General features: G+C 38.9%; 1 protein-coding gene across 13 annotated transcripts in view; it reads left to right on the top strand.

Annotated features, from left to right (window-relative positions):
• The window catches only part of LOC121888113 (histone-lysine N-methyltransferase 2C-like), an 80,720-nt gene extending 77,850 nt beyond the window's left edge, over positions 1-2,870 (top strand). For all 13 annotated transcript variants that reach the window (XM_042399449.1, XM_042399457.1, XM_042399455.1 and 10 more), the window contains one exon: positions 1,618-2,870. In XM_042399449.1, the coding sequence (XP_042255383.1) occupies positions 1,618-1,710 (93 nt within the window). In that variant the 3' untranslated portion in view covers positions 1,711-2,870. The remainder of the gene's footprint in view (positions 1-1,617) is intronic.
• The last annotated feature ends 10,281 nt before the right edge of the window (positions 2,871-13,151 follow it).

Here is a 13,151-nt window from a genome sequence, read left to right as displayed (position 1 = left end):
ACTGATCGATCAATCAGCCCGTCAATCAGTTGGTTTGAGTGAGCGCAGTTTCAAAACCAGACATGAACACAGAGACGATCAATCAGTTGATTACACAAGACAACACATCTAATATTGATCTGGGTGCCGGAGCAGTGAAGTTTCTCATCAGAGTCACTGAATACAGAAATATATCGATAATGGTTTATTATAGTGATTATATTGGTTCATTATATTGATATATAACATATCGGTTTATTATATTGGGACATGACACCCTTGCTGTCAGTCTGTCTATATCAGGGGTCTCAAACTCAAATTACCTGGGGGCCGCTGGAGGCGGAGTCTGGGTGAGGCTGCATCAGGTATTCCACAAAAAAAGCTTAGCAGGTGCAGGCTAGGATAGCAGGTGCAAAAAAGGCGACTACTACCGGGTTGTTCATTACCCGCCGTGCTTTTGTTGTTGTAAACGTCGTCATAGAAACAAGTGAAACAAATGGCATCATAAAGAAATATCTTTATAATGTTTATTGTGCAAGGCGTTCACTATGGAGTAAAATGTTTTGAGGAATAAATCTCTTTCCGCAAATGATTCAGTACATTCTGTGAATGTCACATCATTGCAGAGCAAACGTGGAGAACATGAAGCCGGGACAGTAGAACACCATTATTCCATGGTTTGCACTGTTATTGATTGGCTTTTATTTTCTATAATAACTCCATGGATGCAGCGGGCGCTGCCAAGCCAGCGGCGTTGTCAAATCAAATATGACGTGTGGCACAGCAGCATCAGCTGTTCTCTGTATTTATGATCTCTGTCGGATAAACATAAGTGTGTTCATGAAAACATATATATTAACTTTTAATTCTCTTCACAACGTGGCATTATGTGACAGAAATATGCACATACATTATTATCTGCCAGACTTATAAAGACGCAGATACACCTGGTTCTGTTGTTTTAATGTCACACACTGTGGAATCACATGCACGAGCCTCATTTGCTGTCACAGTGAGCCAAAAATGGATGTAAAGGTCTTTAAACCTCCGTTTGTACGTCAACAGTTGTGTCCGTTCCGCTCATCAGACCTCAGTGAGAATTACGCACAGGCTCTCCAACAGTTGATCATCACGCACGGCTGCTGTGGATGTTTGAAACGACTGATTCATCACATTTTCCTGCAAACCGTCACCACTGTGACGTGTCATCATCGTTATTAAACATCAGAAGAATGATAAATGATTTATTGATAGAGCTCGTGTTGAAACGGACTTTACAAAGTGCTTCAAAACAAAATGAAGTGATCGTTAACAGAGAGACGATGCTTTAATAAGGTTTAATAATTCACCTTTGAATTTTACTGAAAGCTGTGTAGCAAAAATAACGACACAATCTATCGTGAGGTGCGCACATTCTTCCTGTATAGATAGCATAGTAGCATATACTCCTGTGATTGGCAGGTTCGTTCAGCTCCAGCTTGTGCAATAACACAGTAAAGTGCCGTTCATATAAAACTTTCATATCAATTGGCCTGCGGGCCGCAAGTTTGAGACCCATGGTCTATATGATTGATTGGTTGATTGACAAACATGAAGCTGTTAATGACCTCTCTCTCTCTCTCTCTCTCTCTCTCTCAGCTGAGTTATGACTATAAGTTCGACCTGGAGGACGATCAACATAAGATCCCGTGTCACTGTGGAGCCGTCAACTGCCGCAAATGGATGAACTGAACACACACACACACACACACACACTGGCAGCTCGCTCGCTCGCTCGCTCTCTGTCTCTCTCTCTCTCTCTCTCTCTCTCTCTCTCTTCTCTCTCTCTCTCTCTCTCTCTCTCTCTGTCTTGGTGCTGAAGCTGGATGTCGATCGCCCAACACTCTGTGGGCGTAGTTTGACAGTTGAGTTTCATATCAGAAGTATAATAATAATAATAAATCTGATCAATCAGCTTTGATCAGAGAGGTAATAATCATGGGGGGAGGGGTCAGTTAACCTGAGGGGGGGTTTATAAAGAGGCTGGTCCTCCGTGTATATTGGGTGTAAAAATGACCACAGATGTAAATGTGAGTGTAAACGCCACTGAAATGTCAGAACGTCGTCGTCCTCAAAGGGAGGTTTATTAACTTGCACTAAAACAAACAAGACTCAAACAAAAACAGAGAAATTCCTCGAGAAACATACTTGATTCTGTGAGTCAGCGTGTTGCTTTCTTCCTCCTCCTCTTCCTCGCTTTTTGTTAATTTCCCTGTAAGATAAGAGATTTTTTTTTTTTGTTTTGTTTTGTATTTATTACTGAATGAAGCTATTTTCTAAATCGACGGTGAGTTCGGGGTCCGGAGTCGCAGCATGTAAATATTTGTACCATAAATTTAAAAAAAAACAAAGTTTAGAAATCACTCCACCGAGAGCTACCTTAACATCCTCATCCTCACCTTCATCACCTGCCCATCGGAGAGTTTTACATTGATAATAAAGTTTCCTGTCCCGGCGGTGGAGGCGGTGCGTTCTGATTGGACGAAGACTGTGAACAGACTAAATGCTTCCTGAGTGTCGGGCAGGTTTCACTGCGGCCTTCTTTTGAGTTTTGTGTCTTTGTGTTTTTTTCACCCAGCGTTTTGGCTGCAGGCGTCTGTGTGTTTTTACTTTTTGTCACTTTGTGCTCAGAGTCCTGCTGCCGTGTACATACGAGGTTTTATCAGGACTCTGCTGATGTGTACAGTCAGTCGACATGAAGCCTTTTTTTTTGTTTTTTATTATTGGACGTAAACAGTGTGATGATGATGATGAAGATGTTTGGTTTTTGTTTTGTTTTTTGGGGGGAAAATGTTGAATCTGATTTAGAATCATTTACAGAAAATAAAATATTTTACATCTTGAAGAAGCGACACATCTCGTTATTTCTGATTACATATCCAGAATGTGATTTCTAATAGCTGCACCAATCAATACTGTCACATTACCAATACATCACATGACTGTAAATGTTAAAGTTCGTCAGGACGACGCTAACAGGATGTTCTGCTTTATTTCTCTGCTGCAGAAAAGTGATTTTATAAAGTAATTTTATCTCCATTTCAGCCTTAAATCATCAGTAACATCCTGTAATGAAATTCTTCTGGAATCTATTCATAAATATGCTTCTGCGAGCAGGTTGTTGTCCAGACTTTCTTTATTCTTTCGTTGTATTTACACCAAAATATTCTGGAAGGACGTCAGACAGTTTATCAAGAGACAAAGCAAAGACCAGGATTGTTTTCTCATATTGTCACTTGGTGGCGCTGTTTCCTTGTTTTTATATTTCACTTGATTTCAGCAATAAAGTGAAGGAATAAAGAAAACACAGATAATCTAAAGTGAGTAAATTTCCTGTAAAGAACCAAGTACTTTATCACTAAAGACACTTCAATGATAAATTCTTTCACAATTTAACTGAATGAAATTTGTGGACATCCAATCTGTCACATCTGGGCCCGTATTTATCAAGCGTCTCAGAGCAGGAAATCACTCCTAACTGGCCAAAAATGATCAGAGTGACGCATCTCTGCTTCTACTTTTAGGAGAAAAAGCCTTTTATCAACTTTCCAAACTTGGTAAATGATTCCTATCTTTGCCAATATTTCGGAGCTGCAGGAGATGGAGTTCAGGCAGAGATATTCCCTGAGAGGAGAGATGTTTTGGGAACGCTTGATGACACTGAGCTTATTAAAAGATTGTTTGGACTAAAACAGAATCATTAGTGAGACTGACTTTGTGTGTGATGCAGAGGAGAACACATGATGTTTCTACAGAACATCATTTAAATAAATACAGAACGTCCTCACAATGTTACACTTTATGGTAACGGGGAAAATGCAGCTGTGCAACAGTGACGATTCTGTCAGAAGCAACAATGATGGAAGTCATGAATCAAACTTTGATCTGGCTTAATGCACGTCGTAAAGATAATGAGCATGACGAGGGTCCTCAGTTACAGCCCACTAAAACTTTGATTTACACACAATCATGTCAGCTGCATAATGAAGGATATCTCAACTTCATTACAACAGCTCAAATATTTTATAGGCTTATTTTTTATTGAGGCTCCTTAAAATAACAGCAGAGCTACAGCCTGATATTTGAGAGAGGAGGATGCACCTGAACAATATATGTTTCTATTGTTACACTGTATTTACCTTCATGTAGAGAACACAAGTTAACGTGGGGTGTAGTTGAAATAGGAATTGGACAGTGGAAGAGAAGATGTTCTTCATGGAGAGGGTTTGCAACATGTGTCTGTGCAATATGTGCAAGATGCAGCAGTATTACAGGCTGTGACACCATATGGCTGAACCAACATCATTTCACACAGCTGAGTCTAATTACCTGTTATCTTCATTAACATATAGGCTACATTTATTTCTCAGGCTTTCTTTACACTTTGTAAATATCATCTTATAATGAATTTTGGCATCATAGTTTTGTTCCATAACCTTGGTAAGTTACCTGACTGGTTACCTGCTTATACACATAATATACCAAATTACCACTGTTTCATATTTCCAGCTGAGACTGTGAGAGAACTACAACACGTCATCATTATTTCTACTTTGCTGCTCCGACTGTGGTAAAACAGCAACGTCTCACTCTCTCCCAGGAGTAATCAGTCTCCTGCTGACAGTCAGAGAAAATTATCCTCTGCCTCATGAATAAGTTTTAGTCATCGTTAATTCTCCATGTGATTCTGAGATGCTTGATAAATATGGACCCAGGGTCAGAGTCTGACCAATAACACCTGTTTTTTAATCTTATAGGAGATAACTGTTAAGTTTGTAGTCACTTAAGATCCAGATCCAGATGGATCATCAGTATACAGCTGATCCTCTCTCAACACACACTCCTGGATGTTCATTCACACTCTTAATGAGATCACAGCTTCCATCTGATGAGAGAAGAAGAAACAACAGAGGTCATAAATCAGTGTTTAATGAGACTCACTTCATCAGCTGTCAGTCAGTGATGCAGCACATCCAGTATAAAGAGCAGCAGGGACTGAGCTCCAAGCTCACACACCTGCACAGACGTTTGCTATCAAGTCTGTTTACTCTGCAGATTTCACTGAAGTACACAGAGGAAATAAAGTGCTGAGAATCATGAACACATCATTACTGCAGAAAAAGAGACATTCACTCATCAGTTTACTGATGGATTTACTGTTGATATTTGTGAACTATTAGAAAAGTTTAAAAGCTTCAGAGTTTCTGTGGGATTTGAAGATCTTTCCTGCTGTCAAATCATCACATGACAATCATTCAGAACACAGCTGTCAGCCAAACACCTGCTGTGATTCCTGGACTTCAGCAGAGGTTCTGGTCTGTATAAAGACCACATGGTTACTAAACGTAATGATGCTTGTGTAAAATCAGAGCCAGTGATCAGTCGTCTTCACTTCAACTCAAACACATGATCACAACAAGCTTCTGGCCCATCTGATCAGCTCAACTGACTGTTCTCTCTCTCTCTGTCTTTCTGTCCACTCCTGAAGCCTGTTACCATTCTCCTCTCACAGCTTCACTGAGGAAAGCAGTCACTGAGAAGGTTGGAGGTTCATCAGGAAATATTGAATCTTTGATCATGTTTAATACAATACTGCTGAAACAGCATGGATTGACTCCAACTCTCTACTAACCTTAGAGTCTCCAGTCTACAGTGTGGACTCTCCTGTAGATCACACAGCAGCTTCACCCCTGAATGCTGCAGGTTCTTCAAATTCAGTGGAAAAGACCAGCTGATCTGTGACAACCTGTAGTACTTCGATCTGAATAAAGAATAAATTAAGCCACTTTAGAGCAGGGATTAAAGCAAGAAAAGATTTGTGAGCCTGAAAAGTTGTCCAGGAGGAAATTTGTACAATATATTGAATTAAGTCTTAAGGCCTGTGCACATACACAGTGATACGAATAAATGGCATGAAATTTTGAAATAATCGCCTGCAAATAGTTTGCATCAAAATTATTCACACTGGCAGCGATACAAATTTGTTACAGAAACACAGAAACGTACATTTTTGAATAATTTGTGACAGCTCATTCTGCTGTCTGTCAGCCTGGTGAAGGCAGTCAGATGGCTGCTTCTGTGGACAGAGAAGCTGAACGCAGGTCGGAGTGGATTGAATGGATATAAAGCTCTCCTTTTCTTTTGTCGAGTGAAGAGAAGAAGGACAAGATCATCATCACAGGATGATGTAGACATAATCCTCCAGTGATGATGACGGTCTCTGACCTGAGTTTAGTGTCTTTTTCAGAGTAAGGGTCTCTGGCACAACTTCACCTACTTCCAAGATGCACGGAGAAGGGAAAGAGGTCAGCACAAACCGAAACGCGTCCGTCAACCAATGAAGTTGTTCTTCACACTACAAGTGTTGCTGGACTTCTCATCTCTCTAGTGTCTTTTTCCACATAAGCAGCCATCTGACAGCGGCCAGACCAACTGCCTTCACAAGGCTGACTGACAGCAGACATTTACTGAACCAAAACAGTTTGCATGTCGGCTCCACGGGAAGAAATCCACAGTGTTTGTATTTATAAATACATGATGATGACGCATATGATGATACATGATACAGCAGTGTATTGATTCATTGGCTTTATTTCTCTGCCCTCTGTAGCAAGTGAGCCTACCTGTCTACCTGCAGTGAAACAGACAAGCTCACAGACAGACTGGGAGCTGATCAATCGATGTAGATATGGTAAATAAGTTCAAAACACATATGTGGGCCTTTGCAATAAACAGCTGTCTGTGCAGATTACGCTTTGTGATTGGCTGATGCTTTTATTCGCTGTGTGAAAAGTCAGAAAAATTGACCTCATTCCGAAAAAAATCATGTTGCGTTTTCAGCTTATAATATTCACATTCTGTGTGAAAGACAAAAACAGTTCAAAAAAACATATTGATGTGCAAATTAATCGCACAAGAAAAAATGCCACCAGTGTGTAAAGGCCTTTATATGAATTTAAAACTGCTCTATGGCTGAAATGAGGCATGTTGCCTGAGAACTTTAACCCCTGTTAGAAAACAAAGTTCCTGCTTAAATCATTCAATGTTTCATAATCTGTTCAGAGCTGAAGAAGGTTTGAATGTAGAAATTTAGAAAATGGAAACTAAACACCTGAACCTATCAGGATGCAGGTTAAAAATGTCAAATACAAACAGTGAAAAAGAACTCATAATAATTAATATTAATGACGACATGCTACTACTTCAATAATGACATAGTGACTTCACCTCTTAAACTCTGCAGCTCCACCAGTACCTCCATCTATACAAACTCATGTTGTGCAGTACAAACACAACTAAAAAACCAACAGAATTATTCCAGATTCTACTCAAGATCCCAATGTTTACAAAAATACCAAATATATCAGGAAGGATTTTAATAGGAGGAAAGGGATGTTCAATATATCTCCAATATTTACATTTAATGGAATGGTGTTGCCATAAAAAAATCACGGCATCATGTGTTTAAATATTTCAGTCAGTGTAAACACTGTACAGCTTCATAAAAGTGTTGGAACAAGTAAATATTTTCTATATTATATTTGTTGCTGTCTGACTGAGTTTTTTGGTTTACATTTGAAGAACAAAATTTTAAGTGAAAGTGAAATTTCACGTAAAAATCAAAGAGTTTCAGAGGTTCAGAGTGAATTATCCAGCGAAGGTTTTAAATGTGCAACTCAACATTGCTCTGACACAGTCAATGGACTAAACCACTGAAGAAGAAATAGACTTTCCCATTAAGATACTCAATGTGGATCAGCATAATATCAGCTTTATTTCTGCAGTTTAGTGTCACCACAACTGTCACATTATATAAATCTCAGCACAGAAGGAAAAAATGGTGTCTGACCTCAGAGTCTCCAGTCTACAGCATGGACTTAGCTGAACAACACCCCACATCTTCAATCTTGAAACCTGCAGCATTTTGTGACTCAGCCCAGCTCTCTCAGATGGGAGGGGTTGGACTTCAGGGCTGAGGCCAGAGAAGTACAGCTGATCCCTGACAAACTGCACTCTATCAATCTATATAAAGAATAAATGTCACTTTAGAACAGGGATTAAAGCAAGATAAGAATTGTGAGTCTGAAAAGTTGTCCAGGAAGAAATGTGTACAATATATTGAATTCAGTATTATATGAATTGAGAGCTGCCCTATGGTTGAAATCAGGCATAGTGCCTGAGAACTTTAACCCCTGTTGGAAGACAAAGTTCCTGCTTGAAATCATTCACTGTTTCATAATCTGTTCAGAGCTGAAGAAGGTTTAGAATGTAGAAGTTTAAAAAATGGAAACTCCAAACAGGATGCAGGTTAAAAACTGTCAAATACAAACAGTGAAAAAGGGTTCTCATTAACATTAATGACAACATGCTGCTACTTAAATAATGACATAGTGACTTCACCTCTTAAACTCTGCAGCTCCACCAATGACTCCATCTATTCAAACTCATGTTGTGCAGCCAAATACAAGTGCAAAACAGTTTAGCAAGAATAATAAAAGAATAATAAAAGACCTGCGTCACTTGCAAGGGCTTAATCATTATGCACATTTAAAAAAAACGTAACTGCTATCCCATAATGCAACACATGGACTGTCAGTACCTGCTGTTTCAACTTTATCACTTTGTGCACAGACAGCAGAAATTGAAAATCTGCTTGTAAGTTAATCTGCACTGTTTGTATTTGTGTTGACGAGACATCAGTCTGATACATGCAGACAGCTGCTGGCTGGCCTTAGCTCCCCGGCAGGTAGAGACAGACTGAATACAATAAAATCTGCGCACTGTTCAGTCCACTTCCATGGTTTCACATATCATAGTCAGAGATAATATCTTGTCAAGAAACACAAACTAAGAGCTCAGATCAGTGTGTGGAGTCTTTTTTCAGTCTGTTCCTCTTGTAGATGTGATCTCTAGATCCCTTACTAGACAGCCAGAGTCAGCTGATCATCCTGAGTCATGACAGTCCCGTAAACTGCAGCAGGTCCACGGACTGAAACTATTCATGTCACAGTTTATGGGACTGTTGTGACTCAAGGCAGCTAATATAGCAGCTAGCATTTGTGTTACTTTCATAATTAAAATGAGATTTTTGTGCATGCTGTAAAAACTCAATTTAAACAAAGTAGGCATTTTACAAATCATGCTGTTCTAAGTGAATAATTTACAATGAGTAACCTCTGCATATACACAACACAGTGCACATGTACACCTTTACTGAGTAAGGTACAAATGCAAAGATCCATCTCTGGATTTCAAAATCAATTATTGATCATTCAAATACAAATGGTGATTAATCAGAAAATCTATCCTTTTTTTCAACCCTAATTTTTAGAAGACGGAAACTCCAAACACCTGAACCCAACAGGATGCAGATTAAAAACTTTCAAATATAAAAGACAAAAAACACAGTTTCAGAGGTTCAGAGTGAATTATCCAGTGTAGATTTTTCTTGTTATATGAAGGTTTTAAGTATGCAGCTCGACATTGCTCTGACACAGTCAATGGACTAAACCACTGAAGAAGAAATAGACTTCCCATTAGACTTCCCATTAAGATACTCGGTGTGGATCAGCATAATATCAGCTTTATGTCTTCAGTGTAGTGCCATCACAACTGTCACATTATATTAATCTCAGCACAGAGGTAAAAAAATGGTGTCTGACCTCAGCGTCTCCAGTCTACAGTGTGGACTCTTCAGAAAATCACACAGCAGCTTCACTCCTGAATCCTGCAGCTTGTTGTCACTCAGCCCAGCTCTCTCAGATGGGAGGGGCTGGACTTCAGAGCTGAGGCCAGAGAAGCACAGCTGATCTCTGCAAACCTGCAGCCCCACAATCTGAATAAAGAATAAATCATGTCACTTTATAATAGTGATTAAAGCAAGAAAATATTTGTGAACCTGAAAAGTTGTCCAGGAGGAAATGTGTGCAATATATTGAATTAAGTATTATATGAATTTAAAACTGCTCTATGGCTGAAATCAGGTATAGTGCCTGGGAACGTTAACTCATCTTAGAGTGCAAAGTTCCTGCTTGAAATCATTCAGTGTTTCATAATCTGTTCAGAGCTGAAGATGTAGAAGTTTAGAAAATGGAAACTCAAAACACCTGAATCCAACAGGATGCAGGTTAAAAACTGTCAAATCTGGACTAAAGCAAACACAGCCCAGAAACAGTCATATTTATATTCAGTTAAACTTATGATTAAGACATGCAAATGTTCCTGCTCACATTAACGTAAATTACTGAACTGCATTTCTGCTTTCAGTAGAAACAGTCTCTTATTTTAAGTCTGAGGGTCCAGCTTCATCACTGAAGTCTGGAGGATGATGTTTGGACACACAGGTGGATACTGGAGACTCTGATTTGTTCTCCTCCACACAACCGCTCATCTTCTGGTTTCCAGTCAATGTGACATGTGACCCATCAGAATCAAAGAGCCTGGACACATTCACTCACCGGCCTACAACCTACCAACTTAGTAGCTTCTTATTATTTTACATGACTTTAACTACAACCATCACAAAGATAAACTTTGACTCTGGTTTAAATCCAACAAACAGACTTCAGATAAACATCTGTGTGGTTCTTAACTGTGACTTCTCTCTATTTTAACTGCAGCAGTGAGTCATGTTACATCACTGTGAGGACGCAGAAACCAGAAGAACAAAGAAGAAAACGTTTGAAGACGTCAACACTGTGATTTCATATTATTCTGACACACTTTAATCAACTAAATAATTACAGTTTTTCTCGATGGTTTACACACTATAACTGGACCCATTAACTAAACATCCCAAACCATGACGCCATCTACCAAAAGACAGACTCATCTACTATAAACTATAAACACTATTCTCTTGTTTTCACTCATGTGCTCATAAAGGAAGCGCTGGCGTTCAATATCATTAACTCAAGTCATCACAGCTGGAACACAATTAACACGCAATCCTCCAGGTGGAAACACTGAGAGTCAGAACTGTTCACAAACCAATCAGAAGCTCAGGATAGAGAGATACCAGGGGTCAGAGGTCAGTTCACTTGTTTTGGAACAACGGATCCACAAAGACCTGAGGCTGAATAAATGTGATTCCTTTCCTTCTATAAAATGTTTCTGTGTGTTGTGTCTTTACATTGTGTTCATCATGTAAAGAGGTTGTTCTGGGGGAAAACCATAAGCACCATAATTCATTGCAGTAACAGGTTTTTACAGTAGTGTTGAATTGAATTGATCTCACTAGTGTGTAATGGCTGTTTTCTAGTGTGTTTGTGTATTTGATGGCTTTTCTGTGACGTCTGAAGGCAAAGTTTGGTTTAGATGTAAGATTACATGGTTTTGAGTGGAGAGTTTGAACAGTGTACAGCAGTGAGAACAAGAAGTTAACTTTGGCTTTAAACATCTTTTAAACTCTGACACCTTTGACACAGATCTGCTTCTTCACTTCTTCACAAAATGTACGTTCTCTCAATAGTGTGGAGACCTTGAACATAAATAATACTATGGTATTAACACTCACCCTGCCTTCTACATCCTGCTCTCCTCCTTTTTCTCTGTGGAATGTAAAATGGAGTCTGTCTCCTCTCCTCTACATTAAACACATGTGTACTGCAGTTCTATGGAAGATTTAAAATGCCTAAATAAAAGAAATCAAACAAAGAAATCAAGTAAAATACAATAAACTTTATATAATTTATATTTCCTTTTTAGGCAGGTATTTAGTGTTAAGAATTGTCTGTAGCAACTGTCATAATTGAATAAAACATATTAAAAGGACAATTATTGAGCCTTTTGAGTTTAATTAAACTGAAAGAACTATTTTTCACTGGGACATGAGTTTCCATAGTCCTACATTCAAATGCACATTTTCACTATTCCATCATTAGATTTCTGGGTTTTCCTATGTTGCGCTTCTAAAACTCAGGTGACCTACGCTCAACACTGTACCTGAACGCCTCCTGTGTAGACACAGGGAGTCTCTACTGCGGTTTGCTGTCATTTATGGTCACACTAGCTTCTGTCCTCTGCTCTGCTCTATATGTCGTGTTTGTGTTTCGCCTAGTTTGTATTCTAGCGTGTGTTAATAACTTTGCTTCTGGCTGAAACACCTTCTCTCAACCAGCAGCAGAGGGAGGAGGAGGAGGACAGGATGAAGATACTAACTGATGTCTGAGTTCTTCATTCTTTCTAAACTTCACTCAGTAATTTAATGTCAGGAATATTATTTATTTTACTGACATTTTTATTCCTTTCAATTGAGATATTATTGGATTTATATGGTGACTTTTCTGATGGAAACAATATTTTATCATATTTAAAATATAAATCTATTCTAATCCTGTACTGAATTTATTATTTTTAAAATAATAATTCAAAGCAGCCCAACTCTTTAGTAATGAAAAAGAATTGATAAATTGATTGTTAAGTGATTGATAAATACTCTTATTTGTTTCTTCTGGTGTTTCGTTCAATGAGGTCAACAGAGCAACATAACTCATCACTATGACAACCATCTCTACTGTTATCAGATCATTTTAACACCTGCAGACACAAACATGGTGAAAACTGTTGTTCAGGGGCGTTGCTGGGCCTATTTTAGGGGGCTTTTACCTTCCTCTCTCCACGGGGGAGGGAAGGAGCTGCTTATGAAGCAGGAACGACTGTAAAGTTTATACTTGTGATCTTATATGAAATCATCTCAAAATCCCTGAGTGTCAGTCAGACTTTCTACTGTTAAACCAAGTGGGACCAGTTTCCTGGAAACAACCTCGTCCTGGTCCAAACTAGGTTTTCTCTGTCCGCTAAACTGACTCTGGAGAGTCTTCAGTAAACATTCATTGCAGTCCAGAACTAGTCTGGAGGATAAAAACAAACACTGACTTTAATCATGAATGGAGTGTTAAGGAGGCATGTTCTCACTCTACAATAAATGAATGTTCTCACAGAAGTTCAGGAATATTTAAATCATACACTTACTGCTGCAGGACGGTGATCAGCTTATTCATCTGTCTGAGACTGAGCTGGAAACTTTCACCAGAATCTGCTCCTGGGATTTTTAGCATGTGTGTGTTTGTGTGTTCACATACAGAAGAATATTGTATGTTGTGAAACAAAGACGCCTTCTCTAAACCTCATTA

Source organism: Thunnus maccoyii, chromosome 21 (assembly GCF_910596095.1).
Source record: "Thunnus maccoyii chromosome 21, fThuMac1.1, whole genome shotgun sequence".
Taxonomy (NCBI): Eukaryota; Metazoa; Chordata; class Actinopteri; order Scombriformes; family Scombridae; genus Thunnus; species Thunnus maccoyii.
This window is presented reverse-complemented; position numbering and strand designations above follow the sequence as displayed.